General features: G+C 37.3%; 1 protein-coding gene across 4 annotated transcripts in view; it reads left to right on the forward strand.

Annotated features, from left to right (window-relative positions):
- The window catches only part of TP63 (tumor protein p63), a 230,873-nt gene that overhangs the window by 72,574 nt on the left and 143,213 nt on the right, over positions 1 to 15,086 (forward strand). For all 4 annotated transcript variants that reach the window (XM_032594732.1, XM_030330361.2, XM_030330362.2 and 1 more), the window contains exons 2-3: positions 12,725 to 12,853; positions 13,627 to 13,759. In XM_032594732.1, the coding sequence (XP_032450623.1) occupies positions 12,725 to 12,853; positions 13,627 to 13,759 (262 nt within the window). The remainder of the gene's footprint in view (positions 1 to 12,724; positions 12,854 to 13,626; positions 13,760 to 15,086) is intronic.

A 15,086-nucleotide genomic window follows, 5' to 3' on the forward strand; every position in this document is an offset into this window, starting at 1 on the left:
CAGAGGCTTGACCAGGATCACCTGCAAGCCAGGGTTCTGACCTCTGTCTCTGGGAGAGTCAGCACAGTGTGATAGATAGTTAGGCTCCAGACTCTGGAGCCAGCCGGCTGACTTTGTCGCCCTCATGGACTGAGTGTGTACTTTGAGGAAGTTACTTATGCTCTGTGTGGCTCAGTTTCCTCATCTATAAAATGAGGATTCAAATAGTCAAACTACCATGGATTGTTGATGGATTGAATGAGTTATTATCCATCAAGCATTTAGAACAATGCCTGGCATGTAGGATGTATTATACAATATTAACTGTAATCATTACACCATACTGTTTGATTCAGGTGATAAAAAAGACATTTTAGTGAGCAAGAATGTGATAATGGCTTGCCTATGTGAGGATGGATATTTGGAGAAAATGCAGATTTATCAAGGTGCTACATTTTCGATAAAAGCTTCAAAGGGATTAGAATGTAGGTGATTTCTCAAGCCTTATGCTTTCACATGCAGTTTCTTTAAAGTGCAGATTCTTGGGCCTTATTCCAGATCATCTGAAACAGAATCTTTGGGAGGTAGGGACAGGGACTCTGTATTTTCCAAATGTGGGTCAGGTGGTTCTCTTGAACTTTAAGTGTGACACCGACTGCCCCTTGCTGAGGAAGTGGAGTAACCTTCTGAGGTAAGATTTCAAGGCCTTCCTCTTGCGTGAGATAAGTGCTGTTTCTTTTTTTCACTGTTACAGATATGGAAATTCGGCCTTAGAGACGCAGAATAATCTGCCCATAGCCATTCACTTTGTAATTAACAGACTAGAGACTCTCAAACCAAATCCTTCAGACCCCAGATGTCCCATCCTCCCAGTTACCATGTACTCTGGAGGAAGTAAATTACCACTTGGCTTCAGTTTTCTTCTCTGTAAATGGGATAGTATTGGCATGTACATCACAGGATGTTGTGGAAATAAATGCATGTCAGGCATATCGCAGAATACCTTGCCTACAGCAGCAATCAAATGTTAACTGTTGTTTCTGTAGGGATTGGCATAGTCATGTTGTACTCTATTTCCAAATATTTCCTTCTAGAAGCCTTTGCTTGACACCCACTTGGTGCCTGCTACTGTGTTAGACTACTGGAATAAATGAGGTTCTTATGCCCAAGAGCTACATCTCCATTAGAAACTGTAAATAAGAAACTGTACTCTAAGACAAGATGTGATCCTGATCAGAAAGGAACAAAGAGAGCCATACTGTCTTAGTAAAAACAAAATTTCTCTACCAGGAGCCCTGGGAATATGTCATTCTGGGCTGCTGGATTTTCTAGATAAACAAGCATATACTCTTTAAATAGTATTTTAAAAGAATATTGGAAGGTTGATATTTCCAAGCATAAGGCATACTTCACTGTCTTTTTAAACCGAGAATAGTATGTACCATGCAAACTCTTAATGATTCAGGATCACCATTGGGAAACTTTTTATTGGGTTGTCATCACATTGAAGTTCTCAGGAACTTCTGAGGTGTATGTACCTGTCTCTTTATTCTTGTGCTTGTATTTTTTTTTCCTAAAATTTTCTCTTTCATTGTTGCAAAACATCCACTTCCTCACAGGAGTCATTGTGATCTATAAAAAAAAAAAAAAAAAAAAAAAAAAGACTTGGGAATCAATTTGACCTGTATTTGTACACTGACTCTACTAGTCTGTGTGAACAAAGGCCATTCATTCATTCACTCATTCAACAAATATTTATGAATGCCGTATTATTATGAATTCTGTTATTTATATATGAACATATATGCAAAGATATATGCAAAGATATATTCATGTAAGTTTTTATCTTCAAGAGGCTGTAGTGTGGACATTTCTTAATTATTGAGAACTATAGTTTCCTCACGTCTTTAAAGTGGAACTGAGGCAATAGCTAACATGGGAGTGTTGGGAACATGGGGTAGGGGTAGTTGGAAAAAGAAACAGATAGGATTCCAGTCCATGAAATCTCTTAATGTTCTCGTTCTTTATTCACAAGCATTATGCAGTATTTCCAGGCACTGTTCTAGACCCTGGAGATGCAGCAGTGAACAAACAGTCTGCTCTCATTGAGTTTACATTCTTGTGGGTGAAACTGACAATATATAAGTAAATAGATAATACAGTTTCAGGTAAGTGTCTGAAAATAATACAGAAGTGCAGATAGGTATGAACCAAAGATGGCAAAGCCTCTCTGTCTTTCTCCTGCTCTTTTCACGATGATGTCTATAAGTGTGTGCTCAATAAATAAAGTCCTTATGATTTATTATTAAATATCAAACATTACTGCCAGGTAATATCCTTTTAACATGTACTCATATCCCATTCAGAAAAAAAAAAAAACCCTAAATTTAAGGTTTTTGGGTTAAACTGCATTTCCTCCCTTTAGCCAATATTTGTTATGCTTAACAACTTAGAATAAAATTAACAAACAAATTATGAAAGCCTGGTATAAACAATTCTTGTACAAATGTTAAGGAATTAGGAAACATGGTAATACGAACTTTATACACGAGGACAGACCCTGTAAAAACCCTTTTGCAAAATGGGTAAAGCATGATCAAAGGGAAGTAGAATGAAGGGAACGAGAAAATGAAGGTGTTTGTGAGGGTCAGGAATAACAAGATAATTGATTTTTAATGTTTAAAAACTTCTGTTTTTTTATAGCACCAAATCTTATCTCCTGTATACATAAAATAAAAGGCACCTTAAAATTTGGAAGTTAAGCTATTTCAGTACCAAGACTTGGAACAAATGGAGTCAGGGCAGGTGAAAATATATGGTGGCTTACGTTGAAGGAATACATAAGATAATTTAGCAAATCGGTAAGGGTGGGGTGCTCCAAAGAAATTTGTTCTTGAAGCTTCCTGCCATAGCGCTTTTTTCTTAATTTTACTACATAATTCTTCAGCCATCACATATACAGCTGATAAACACATTAAATTATTTTGCTATAATTTGTAGATCATATTTAGAATAAAATGTACACATTAGACAAATTTATATTTAAAAAGAACACAGAAAATCTCTTATCACTTAATACAAATGTCACTCCTTGTTGCTTTCTTTGGTGGGTTGTCCATCTAATCACTCCTAAGAATGAGGTTCAGGACCTGGATGTGCCATTGACTTTTAGAATGTATGACCTTAACCAGTCTTTTAATCAGCTATTTAACTGATTATCCATGCTATGAATTTCCATGCTATAGTAATACCCATGCTATGAATTTGATCCATATAAACTTGCTATATTTCACCATTTTTGACCTCTAAAATAATGATTTCATATGGTTCAGATGATACATAGGTCATAATATGACTATCAAATGAGAGGTATGTGGAAATAACTTCATACTAGAGTATGTATAACAAATGTGAACCATTATTTATGTAGCAATAAAATATTGACCACTATGTTTCTGAGATATGCTCTAGTAATTGTGTCACCATCCTATATTTAAAATACTAATATATTAATGGAGACAATTAGGCAAGTACATAAATAATTACAATATTTATGCCTCAGTATGCACTGAGGCAAGAAAAAATAAGCTTAGACCGGATCTGATAATTTACCATCTTCTAGTGTTTAAATACAATAAATGATGAGATAATAGTCTGTAAGTATCCAGGGTGAGGATGCTTGCAATCATAAGAAAACTGCATCCTAAGAAAACTCCCCTGTAGATTTGTATTTTTCCATAGTCCTTCCAGAACTCGATGCTCATATATCTCAGTCATGGATGCTACACGAACTTCCTATCAGGTCTTCACATTAGTACAAAACTCTAACATATCCAAAGCCTGATGTAATGGTGATTACATTTATTCAAATATCTTCTAAAAATTTTAAATTTTATTTACTTATTTTGAGAGAGAGAGAGAGAGAGAGAGTTAGAGCAGGGGAGGGGCAGAGAGAGAAGGAGAGAGGGAATCCCAAAAAAGCCTGATATGGGGCTTGAACTCAGGAACTGTGAGATTATGCCCTGAGCCAAAACCAAGAGTCGGATGCTTAACCGACTGAACCACACAGGCAGCCCCAGATGTCTTCTAAATTGTAATTTGGGAGCAGTTTATAGATATGTTCCTTGTGTGTAAGTTTGCAAGTGTCTATATTTGCATGCTATAATGTCAAAAATGATATTAGAAGTAAGATGGATTCAAGTCTCCCTTATCATTATCTTCACCAGATGCCAAATTCTAGATTTAAATGGATCAGACTATTAACTGATCAATTTATTATAGGACAGTGATGTTGGATGATGTTTTTGTTTTTTTGTTTTTTGGTTTTTTTTTTTTTGTTTTTTTTTATGTTCATGGATTTAGAGACAGCTCAGTTTACAAGAAGTTTACATTTTTTATGATTTTATTTATTTATTTTGAGAGAGTGAGAGAAAGAGAGAGAGAGAGAGAGCAAGCAAGCTAGCTGTGGAGGGGCAGAGAGAGAGGGGGAGAAAGAAGACCAAGCAGGTTCTGCTGTCAGTGCAGAACCCAATGCGGGGCTTGAACTCATGAACTGTGAGATCATGACCTGAGCGGAAACCAAGAGTCAGATGTTTAATTCACTGAGCCTCCCAGGTGCCCCATAGGAAGTTATAATTGCACACTTTCTTCAGAGCATTGCAGAGGGAGCCAGGACGCCTGGGGTTTAGCACGAGATCCCTGTAGGTTTCCTGTGGGACTGTGAATAAAATCCCCGTGAGTTCTTATTTGTAGAAAGTATAGAGGATGAGAAATAAAGCCTTTTTCAGTTTTGTTTTTTGTTTTTGTTCTATACCTCTTTGCTAGAAAGAACCAGGAAAGTAGGAATATGTGTTTTGACTCCCAGCCTCTCATTTGTTAGAGGACCTGGGTATACAATATGGAAACACCATTTCAACGTGAGTAAATTACGGTAGAATTAACTAAGGACAGGAATGCTTAAAACATGCCAAATTGAGAAAGTAAACTCAAACAATAAACAAAAAAATATGGTGGATGTCTTGGTCCCTTCAGAATGCTATCACAAAATACTACAGCTTGGGTAGCTTATAAACAACAGAGATTTATTTCTTACAATTTTCAATTTTGAAGGCTCTGAAGTCCAAGATCAAGGTGCCGGCAGATTTAGTGTCTCGTGAGGTTCCACTTCCTAGTTCATAGATGGCAGTCTTCTCTCTCTGTAATCTCACAAGGAGGAATGGGGAAGAGTGCTCTCTGGGACCTCTATTATAAGGGCATGAATCCTATTCATGAGGACTCTACCATAATGACCTGATCATCTCCTCAAAGCCCCACCTACAAATACTATGACTCTGGAGATTAAGTTTCAACTTATGAATTTGGGAGGCAACACAAATATTTAGTGTATTGCAGTACCTTTTTTAGGTGTGCTGAGCTTTGTACTAGATGTTAGTAAATGTGAAGAATGTGACCTGGGGGAAGATGGTGGCATATAAGAGGTTATAATTTGAAAAGACACTTGCTGAAAAGAAATAACATGTAGGGTACAGCTAGCTGAATAATTTGGAAAAGAGGGTCTGTCCAAAGGAATAAAAAGGATGAGGGATGAGGTCTAATTAGATTTTGCCCAGGGTACGAAGATGAGCGATTATGAAATCTGAGTCAGGAAAGGAGTAGCCTGATAGAAATACTGTTTGGGGAAGATTGATGATCACACGGAAGTTAGAAGAGATTGCTGACCAGTGACATGATAGCAGCAGGAAGGTTCACTGGGATGGGGGTGTGAGAGATCGGGGTTACAGCCAGACAAATCATTACCTGAAGGCAGCAATTGGTTAGGATAGAGACTGGGGCACAAAATATCGACTTTAGAGGACTTGGTACTTGAAAGAAGAAAAGATCACTGCCTCAGAGTTAACAACTGGTGAGTTGACCCTAGATATATGTAGACTTTGATGGGAGAATTGGGAGTTCGGGGTGCACAGTAAAGGGTTATGGCAGAAGCAATCAGGTCTTCAGACAGGTGGTAGTGGGAAGAGAAAAGGCGTCTGAAGATGAAAAGGAACTCCACTAATTATGGTAGAATGGAGGATAAATGGATATTGACAGATACAAAAGAGATTTTCTTAAGAATACAGCTTATCAGTTCAACCATAAAATTAAAAAAATTATATATATATATATATATATATATACACACTATATATATATATATATATATATATATATGCGCTCTAAATGCATTTTATCCATGTGAGTTTTCTTTACTGGAAGTGAAGTTGATATATGGGTTTGACTCTGGGATTAATATAAAGATAAGGAACAGACTGGTCATTTTTCAAAATGAAGTTGAAAAGGAAAGATTTCCATTTAATGAAGAAAAGATGTTAATGTACCTTATTTAGATTATATGAGTGACTTTCTGGACTTTGACATATATCTAAAGCATATGAATAAATTTACTCCTCCAGGGCTCTTGGGCACTGTTGTGTGCAATGATTAGGCAATTTATTAAAGAGCATCAAGGTGTTCTTCAGCATCCTTTAAACTAAGTATGACAATTAATAATCAGAGTGGTTATAATAGCAGAGTAAGCTGAAAATGCAGGATTGCTTCTGAACTAAAAATAAAAATGGCATTATGTGATTTGGAAAACTCCTGAGGCCAACTGGAAGACTTGTTTGGGGGAAGGTCCAGAGAGGTTAAGCAATAATTTGATGGATTGGTAGGTTGGATGGATGGATATACAGAAGAAGTCATGTTCAGAGTTTTAAATCACTTTTATCTGAGAATTGGGAACAATCCCATAGGTTTTGACTGCTCAAGTCCCCTTGGAAAACAATAGTGACCTCAGCTGTTTTTTCTTACATGACATTTTAGAGTCAGCTCTTACCAATATTGAGAATCTTCAGAAAGGCCAAATGTTCTGTCAATATCATTCATTGGTCAGTATGCGTTTTCTCACATCATTTCCTGCTCACTTGGAAGAAAAGGGGTAATGATTGTGATGAGACAGAGTTGGTAGGATTTTTGTTATTTTACAGAAAAAAAAACTCTAACTATAAAAACTTTTATTATGAATGAAAATTAGAACCATATAATATATATTTATATATAAAGCATGAGCATTATATATGTATATTATATATGCATATATATAATATATAAATATATATAATTTAATAAAGCATGAACTTTGAAGTCATACAATCTTTTTTTTTTTTTTAATTTTTTTTATTTTTTTTTTGGGACAGAGAGAGACAGAGCATGAACGGGGGAGGGGCAGAGAGAGAGGGAGACACAGAATCGGAAACAGGCTCCAGGCTCTGAGCCATCAGCCCAGAGCCTGACGCGGGGCTCGAACTCACGGACCGCGTGATCGTGACCTGGCTGAAGTCGGACGCTTAACCGACTGCGCCACCCAGGCGCCCCTGAAGTCATACAATCTTAAATTTAAAGCCTAGCATTATTAACTAATTAATAAATTAGTAAATAAAGCCCAGATCTATCATTTACTAGCTGAGTGAACTTGAACAACTTCCTTAACCTCTCTGAGCCTAAAAGTGTCATGTGGAAAACTGGAAAAGCAGGCCCAGTGATGTGAAATCCTGTCATAATCAATGGCAATCCTTTTCTGCCAATCACCAGGCAAATAGAGCACAAACCAAAATGAATGTTCCATGCTGGCTTTTCTGCCCTTCAGAAGATCAAGAGGGAAATTAAGAGCACATAAGGTGGGTAAAAATTAGGCAAACATTGAAGGTGTTCTATTTCTGACACTAAACTATGAAAAACTTACAAAAAAACAACATAAATGTCTCATTCATCAATAAATCCCCACATAACTTTTCACATAATACTCAATATATGTATTATTGAGTCTTTTGCACATAAATAGTTCACTAAAGTACATTAGATAAGTGTAGCAATAAATTCACACAGGGTTTTTTAAAAATCTGAGTAATTTCCCTACATTATTTTTTTAAAAAGGCTTTCAAGAACATAGATAATAGTAAAATAATTAGGAAGTGATCAGGTTTGAGTATTTATTATCTTTGCTTTTAACATTATTTAAAGTTTAATACTTTGTGGGGCGCCTGGGTGGCGCAGTCGGTTAAGCGTCCGACTTCAGCCAGGTCACGATCTCGCGGTCCGTGAGTTCGAGCCCCGCGTCAGGCTCTGGGCTGATGGCTCAGAGCCTGGAGCCTGTTTCCGATTCTGTGTCTCCCTCTCTCTGCCCCTCCCCCGTTCATGCTCTGTCTCTCTCTGTCCCAAAAATAAATAAATGTTGAAAAAAAAATTAAAAAAAAAATAAATAAATAAAGTTTAATACTTTGTAATAAATTATAATAATGACTGTGTTTAAAAACTGGCTTGAAAAAATTCCAGAATATTGAACAGTCTGCTTTCATTAGCCAGTGCTCTAGCACAACAGTGGATCTAGGCTAAGTTTTTAAGGTATCAGCCTCAGTTTCCTTGTGAAAATAGATAGCAAGTCTAGATAGTGTTTAAGGGCACAAGTGACTTTGACATTCTATGTGGCCCCCAAAGGTTTAGATTCATGTGTGACCCCATCTTTCCAAGTGTTGGCACAGTTCCTGAGGGGGCACTCCAGGTCTGCTTTTCTGGTGTTTCCCATGCCACATTCTGTCTCTATACCAGAAGGAGTGACACCCTGTCAAGGGAGCCTTGAATCAGGAAGTCGAGGAACAGCCAATCAGCTTCTTTTCTGATCTGCATCACTACCAAATGCTGTTTTGTTTTGTTAAGTGAATAAGAGGATGTTGGTATACAATCAAGTATATTCCTACTCTCATAGTTTTAAGTATGGATGCTCTAAAGGGGAGTAAAGAGGCTTTAAATATCCAGAAAATGCTAAGTATGGGAACTGTTCCAAGAGGCCAAGGGTTGGGCAATTCATGATGAAAATTTGTGTCTGATGATTCAATTTATTTTTCCTGGACTGTGGGTAAAGACTTATGTTGAGTACAATATAGCTGGGGTGAACTGGTTCTTTTTAGATTTCACTTTTCCACCTATTATATAAGAAATAGTAGGCTAGATGGTCTCAGAGATCTATTAATTTTAAAATCCATCTATAATATTAAGGTTGTTTGGAACTGTGAAATATTAGATTTGGAGATTTTCAGGAGTGCTGAAAGAAACTTAATGTAAGAGATTTGAGTGATGACTCCTGGGACAGAAAAGAAAAAAGCAAGAGAAAATGCAAACTGTTGGTGGATACCTCTTGGGGTTTTCAGCTCACTTCTACAGAGTAGGGTTCCTTTTTTTTTTTTTTTTTTTTTTTGCTGAGTTAATACTAAGAGCACAGGGTATTTAATCCACAAAAAAACAAGCTGAAAAGAAAAACAAAAAGTGACTTGAGGCTTCCTGTCTGTGGGTGTGACTGGTTTGACAAACCCCCTTGAACACAGTGATTGTTCCATGAGTAAATTGACACTGAGATTCATCCAAAGGCAAAGCTTCTGAAGATAGGTAGGGTTTACCTCACTCTTCCTGCCCTATGGCACTAGCTGATCTCCTTCCTTCCTGTCAATAATATTTTACATCTTTATTCAGAGACCTGGAATCAATTCTGGATTTGCACAGGAGAGACAGTGAAGATCCTCTAACTTAGACCACCGATTTTCTAAAACACTGTAACAGAACCTGTTCTTCAGATGAAATCTTGCTTGGAACACTACTATACATAAGACAGGCAAAAGCCAAACTTCTTGGTGTTAAGAAGGAGGAGCGTCTGGACTCCTATCAATATGGCTATTTCTTTACATCTGGTGAACACACGGAGGCACCGGAAACCCTAGAGTTTCATGCAACCAATTTGAAAACTGCTGATGTATTCCAAACCTCACTCTCAACTTTTATAGTGAAGTCACTGTAAAGCTTGAGGTCTTGGGGGAGGGATGAAAGGAGAGGGGCTATTGCCCTATTCAATGTCAGTAAAGGTGATCTAGGAGAGAAAAGAGAGGCGATGGCGAGCATTTTATGGTGAAAGAACACAGAAAGAGAAAGAACAGTTTGAACTGGAGAGAAATGAGGGGATAATTCAGGTTTAATAACTTTTGTGTAACACTTTTACAGCTTTCACAGGCCTTTCAAATATGCTATTTAATTAGTTCAATTCAGCAACTCTTTCCTGGAAACACATTTTGTAATACCTGACCTAATCCAACCCAGGCACCAGGCACTGTATACAAAATAGGTAGCACATTATTTCAACCACCTGGTAAAGGAAGCATAGTTGAAGATACAAGAGGCTAATAAATTGACCATGTCCTTAAAGTGTGACAATGGTAGAGCTAAAATTTGAACCCAAGTCTGTCTCACTTCAAAACCCATGTTCCTTCCACTCCAACCTCAAGGAAATATAAAATTGTAAGGGATGCAAAGAGATATGGACGTTGCCTTCAAGTTACTTAAAATTCTCTACACTCCATTGTTGTCCAAGGAAAGTAGGGTGAATTATCATTGATGAGATGCAACTGAAGGCCAAGAAAGTTTGGAGAAGGAAGATTATAGTTCAAGTGAAGGACTGGGAAATGTCTTGTGGGGAGGAGATCATTGAGGACCGGGTAGGTGTCTGTGAGGCAGCAGAGCAGAGGCGACTGTCCCTGTGTCACAGTCAAGGAAGCTGAAGCTCAGAGACTTGCCCGCGGTTTTGCAGCTGGTTAGTGGGGACAGCAGAAATATAGGGAAGGTCTTTAGGTGTCAGAGAGTGACTAGAGGGAAAATATGAATGTAACATAAGCAAGGTCTGATTTAGCCTTTTGCCAGTAGTTCAGTTTGTGGCCATCTTCTCCATCCCCATTTCTGCTAACATCCTCTTGTCTTACCTGGACTGGTGCAACCACTTTGCCCATAAACTGATGTGCCTGAAATCTTTCCTTCACGCAGCTTCCAGATTTCTCAGTACAAAACATATTCTGACTGGCAACCTCATGCTTAAAACCCTTTAATGCTGTAGAGGTGGATATGGATGTGCAGAAAGAAATCCATCCGTAACTCATTCATGGATGCATGTGTGCACACGAGTATAGGTAAAACTGAGAATTTCTGAATAAGATCAGTGAGTTGTAGCAGTGTCAATATCCTGGTTGGAATATGTTTGAACAGTTTTGTAAGTTGTTGTATACCATTGGGAGAACGGCATGAAAGGTGCATGGACTCTCTTTGTATGTAAATCTGTATTTATCTCAAAATTAAAAGTTAATTTTAAAATGTGTTGCAAAACCTGAAAGTATTGAAATATTTAAGCTTTCTTTAAACATAGCGTATGATTTTCTTCTCCTCTCTCCAGTTCTGTTTTCCAGTGTTCTTTGCCCTAAATCTTATACTCTACTAACATAGAGTTTCTTGCAATTTTCTCACATACACCAAATGATTTTCCATTTTAGGATTTTGTCTATGCTGTCGCCATAGACTGCTCACTCATATTATTAATCCCTACCTGGCATAGCGAATTTCTTCTCCTTCTTTAAGGCTCTTTCTTTGATCCCTTAGGTAAGCTGATATATTTTATCTTTGTACTTTCACAGCGTTATACATACTCTATTTATTAGAGGTTTGGTTTCCTGTCTTACTTCCTATACATTGATCTTCTAGAGATGACACTGTTTTACTTGCTTTTTATTTTCAGTGGCCTTCATTCTTGCTAGTAAATAATAGATGCTCATAATGTGTTTAACTTGAGTAAATGAACGTATTTCTCCTTACAGGTTGGAAATTATCAACAATAAATCCAATGCTATTATCTTCTGTTATGTAACAAGCTCAGAGTATTCATTTGCAAATTTAAGATGATTGACTATCTTAGTACACTGTTTATTAACACTTTATGATATTAAAAGTAATGATGAAGAGCTTAGTTAATTTCTTCCTGGGGTAAAATTAGTCTACTGATAGTCACAATGAATCACATACTAAGATGATCTGTGTAGATAATATGCCAACTGGAGACAGCATCACCTGAGAAAGCTGATATTTTCCTTCACATTATATAGGAATCAAGGTTATTTTTTTTAAGTAAAGGCAAATGTGGGGACCCAGCAACAAAATGGAGCAAACAGAAATAATACTCATTTGCAACATATTCAGACGTTTAGTCTGAATACTTAATCCTTTAGTCTAACACAGAATTTTACATTCCAATTAACAACCACCCACATACACATCAAGGTAGGTTAACTGGTGATTAAAATTTTTTAAAAAGTAGAAAAAACTAGGTTCAGAGGTTTGAGTTTATTTTCCCTGGGCACAATGCTGAGATGGTAGTTATGAGAGAGGTGATTTTGCTGCAGGTGAAATTTAAATTTTCTGAACGCCTCTCTGTTTTCTGATTCCACTTTTTACCTGCTGGAGGCAGAATGGGCAGATAATCAGTTGAGTCATTTTAAAACAAGTTTAATAATAGGTCACCCTGGCTGTCAGAATTAATGAGGGAATGTTTATTTTCTTTTTGAAATCTTCAGAACATTGATGCTGGATAGTGGAAGTGTAGAGTTGTTAACAACATTATTAGTTACAGAATAACTTGATAGAAGATGTGATTGTCTAACTGTATGGCAAATTGGGATCCATGACATTGCCCAATGAAACACCACTCATGCAACTTGTAAAATTCGCTGTACCTGCCTGCGTGGTTCTGAAAATGCACTTGAGTTATTCTTGATTGAGTATGCTTTAGTTTAAATACTCAATATCCTAAATACAGACACTATAATTCTAGTTTCATTTTTGTTCTTTTAAGGTTTGTAGAAACCCCAGCTCATTTCTCTTGGAAAGAAAGCTATTACCGATCCACTATGTCCCAGAGCACACAGACAAGTGAATTCCTCAGTCCAGAGGTCTTCCAGCATATCTGGGATTTTCTGGAACAGTAAGTATCAAGTAAACACAAAATATTGTACTTAAATTATTATAAATGGGCAAATGCAGATTATAAAAATATTGCTTACTATGATGTGCTCCTAAAATCAATAAAAATCAGTCAATATTGTTGGAAAAATGTATTTCCTCCAATAGTATTTCTGTGTCAAAATTCAGTGCAGATTTATTCAGTTTATAATACTGAATGAAGATCATTATTGCAAGGTGGTATAATTTTGGAGCGTAATTTTGGTCTCCTGACTACCTCCAAATAGGTTCCCCCAATGACTCCCTTGATATTCAAAATCTGTTCCTTTGGCTTAAAGACTCTTAGTTGCTGGTACAATACAAATACCCCCTGAACAGGTAAAACACTAAATTTTGTTGGTCATTTATGCCTTGCTAGGAAAATGATTATTGTCTTCTTTACTGAGTTTGGTTAAGTGAACAATTTAAGAGGAAATACCAGAGCACTTGGTACCCTAAGGGATGGGGTATAAAATACTAAGTTCCTGATACATCCTTTCTCTCCCACATCCACCCACCAATTCTCTGACAAGGGTAAGGATCATGATTCCCATTTTATGAATAGGATTTAGATTTGAACTGCCTGAGATTACACATATGGCATGTGGTTGAGCCACGATTCAAACCTGGAGTTTCTGACTCCAACCAATGAGCGCTGCCATCTTTGAAACTGAGAGAGCTCACTGTTATCCCCTGGGTTCTTGTGTTTTAGTCCCATTCCCTGCCTAACACCCTTTTGTTTGTCCTTTATTGTAGGCCTATATGTTCAGTTCAGCCCATTGACTTGAACTTTGTGGATGAGCCATCAGAAAATGGTGCAAGAAACAAGATTGAGATTAGCATGGACTGTATCCGCATGCAGGACTCAGACCTCAGTGACCCCATGTGGGTGAGTGGCAGGAGATTCTCCTATAATCTGTGGGCCATGCTATCCACATCTCTGTTAAATCTCTATATTTCGTGGCATATGAGAAGGCAGGTGGCTCTGAATGGGCTAGGCCATTGGGCAGAAAGTCAGTGTGGTCAGTAGAGAAAATTAAGCATTTGTGGATTCTCTTCATCAACTCTGCCTACTGCGTGTGCTTCTTCCACTAGTGTGGGAAATGTGGGCTGGGAATAATCCCTTACATCCTTTATCTGAATCTTTCCTCATGTCTATCGCAGTTTGGGAAGGATGATACCAGTCCAAGGTTTTATAGGGGGAAGAGACAGAGTCTAGATCTAAATTCTATCCAAATTCTGTCTATACTAGGGCAGGATGGAACTCTTCTTCTTTAATGAGGGAGGAGAAAGTAAATTCAACGTGAAGACACAAGTTTAAGTACCTAGTAATAGAACAAGGGGAAAGAAGGTAAATAATACATAAAATAGGTGGTTTTTGTTTTTTGACTTTTGTTTTCTTGGCTTTACCACTGAGTCACTAGTGACCTTAGGCCTCAGTTTCCTCATACAAAGGAGTGTAATGGGTTAATAATAATAAAAGACACTTATCCTAAATGTTTGGATGAAATTTTCTCTATTTGTGCAGTACATCGTGCTAGTGGGCTTGTTTTGTTTTGTTATTTTTTAAATGATTATTCACTGTACAAATTCTGTTGCCTTTCCTGTAAACACACACACACACACACACACACACACACCCAAACAAACAAACCCTTTTAGAAAAATAGGACAAAAAAAAAGGTAGAGAAAAGGTGGATATTTCATAGAACACATGTGGGCATGATCTCGGAAATCACTTTAAAAATACCTTGCCTTGCCTTTCTGATAGAAGATGTTACTGGAATTTTCACTCTGTGTGTGTGTGTGTGTGTGTGTGTGTGTGTGTGTGTGTGTGTATTTATCTGGATTGTACTTCTTTCTTTCTTTGGATTGTACTTTTTTTTTTTTTTTTTTTTGGATGAAGGTGTGTCGGGAAAGGGAAGAGGGAACAACCAAAAATATGAAGTTGTAACTTTGTGGTTACACTGATGTTTTGTCACTAAGTTGATGAAAGAAAATGCAATTCTTCAGTGGCCCCTTCCATTCTAATATCAATACGCTTTTCAGTTATCTTTGAGCGAGTGAAAGGAGACTGATGGATAAATCCAAGGCAGGTCACTCAAGGCCTTGGAATGTATTATAATTAAACATAAATGGGGGAAATTCTTATACAACAGTGGCTTCGAAATTAGGATATCCCCAATTCACTGAATAACATCACCTCTTGCTAGGTA

Source organism: Lynx canadensis, chromosome C2 (genome assembly GCF_007474595.2).
Source record: "Lynx canadensis isolate LIC74 chromosome C2, mLynCan4.pri.v2, whole genome shotgun sequence".
Classification (NCBI taxonomy): domain Eukaryota; kingdom Metazoa; phylum Chordata; class Mammalia; order Carnivora; family Felidae; genus Lynx; species Lynx canadensis.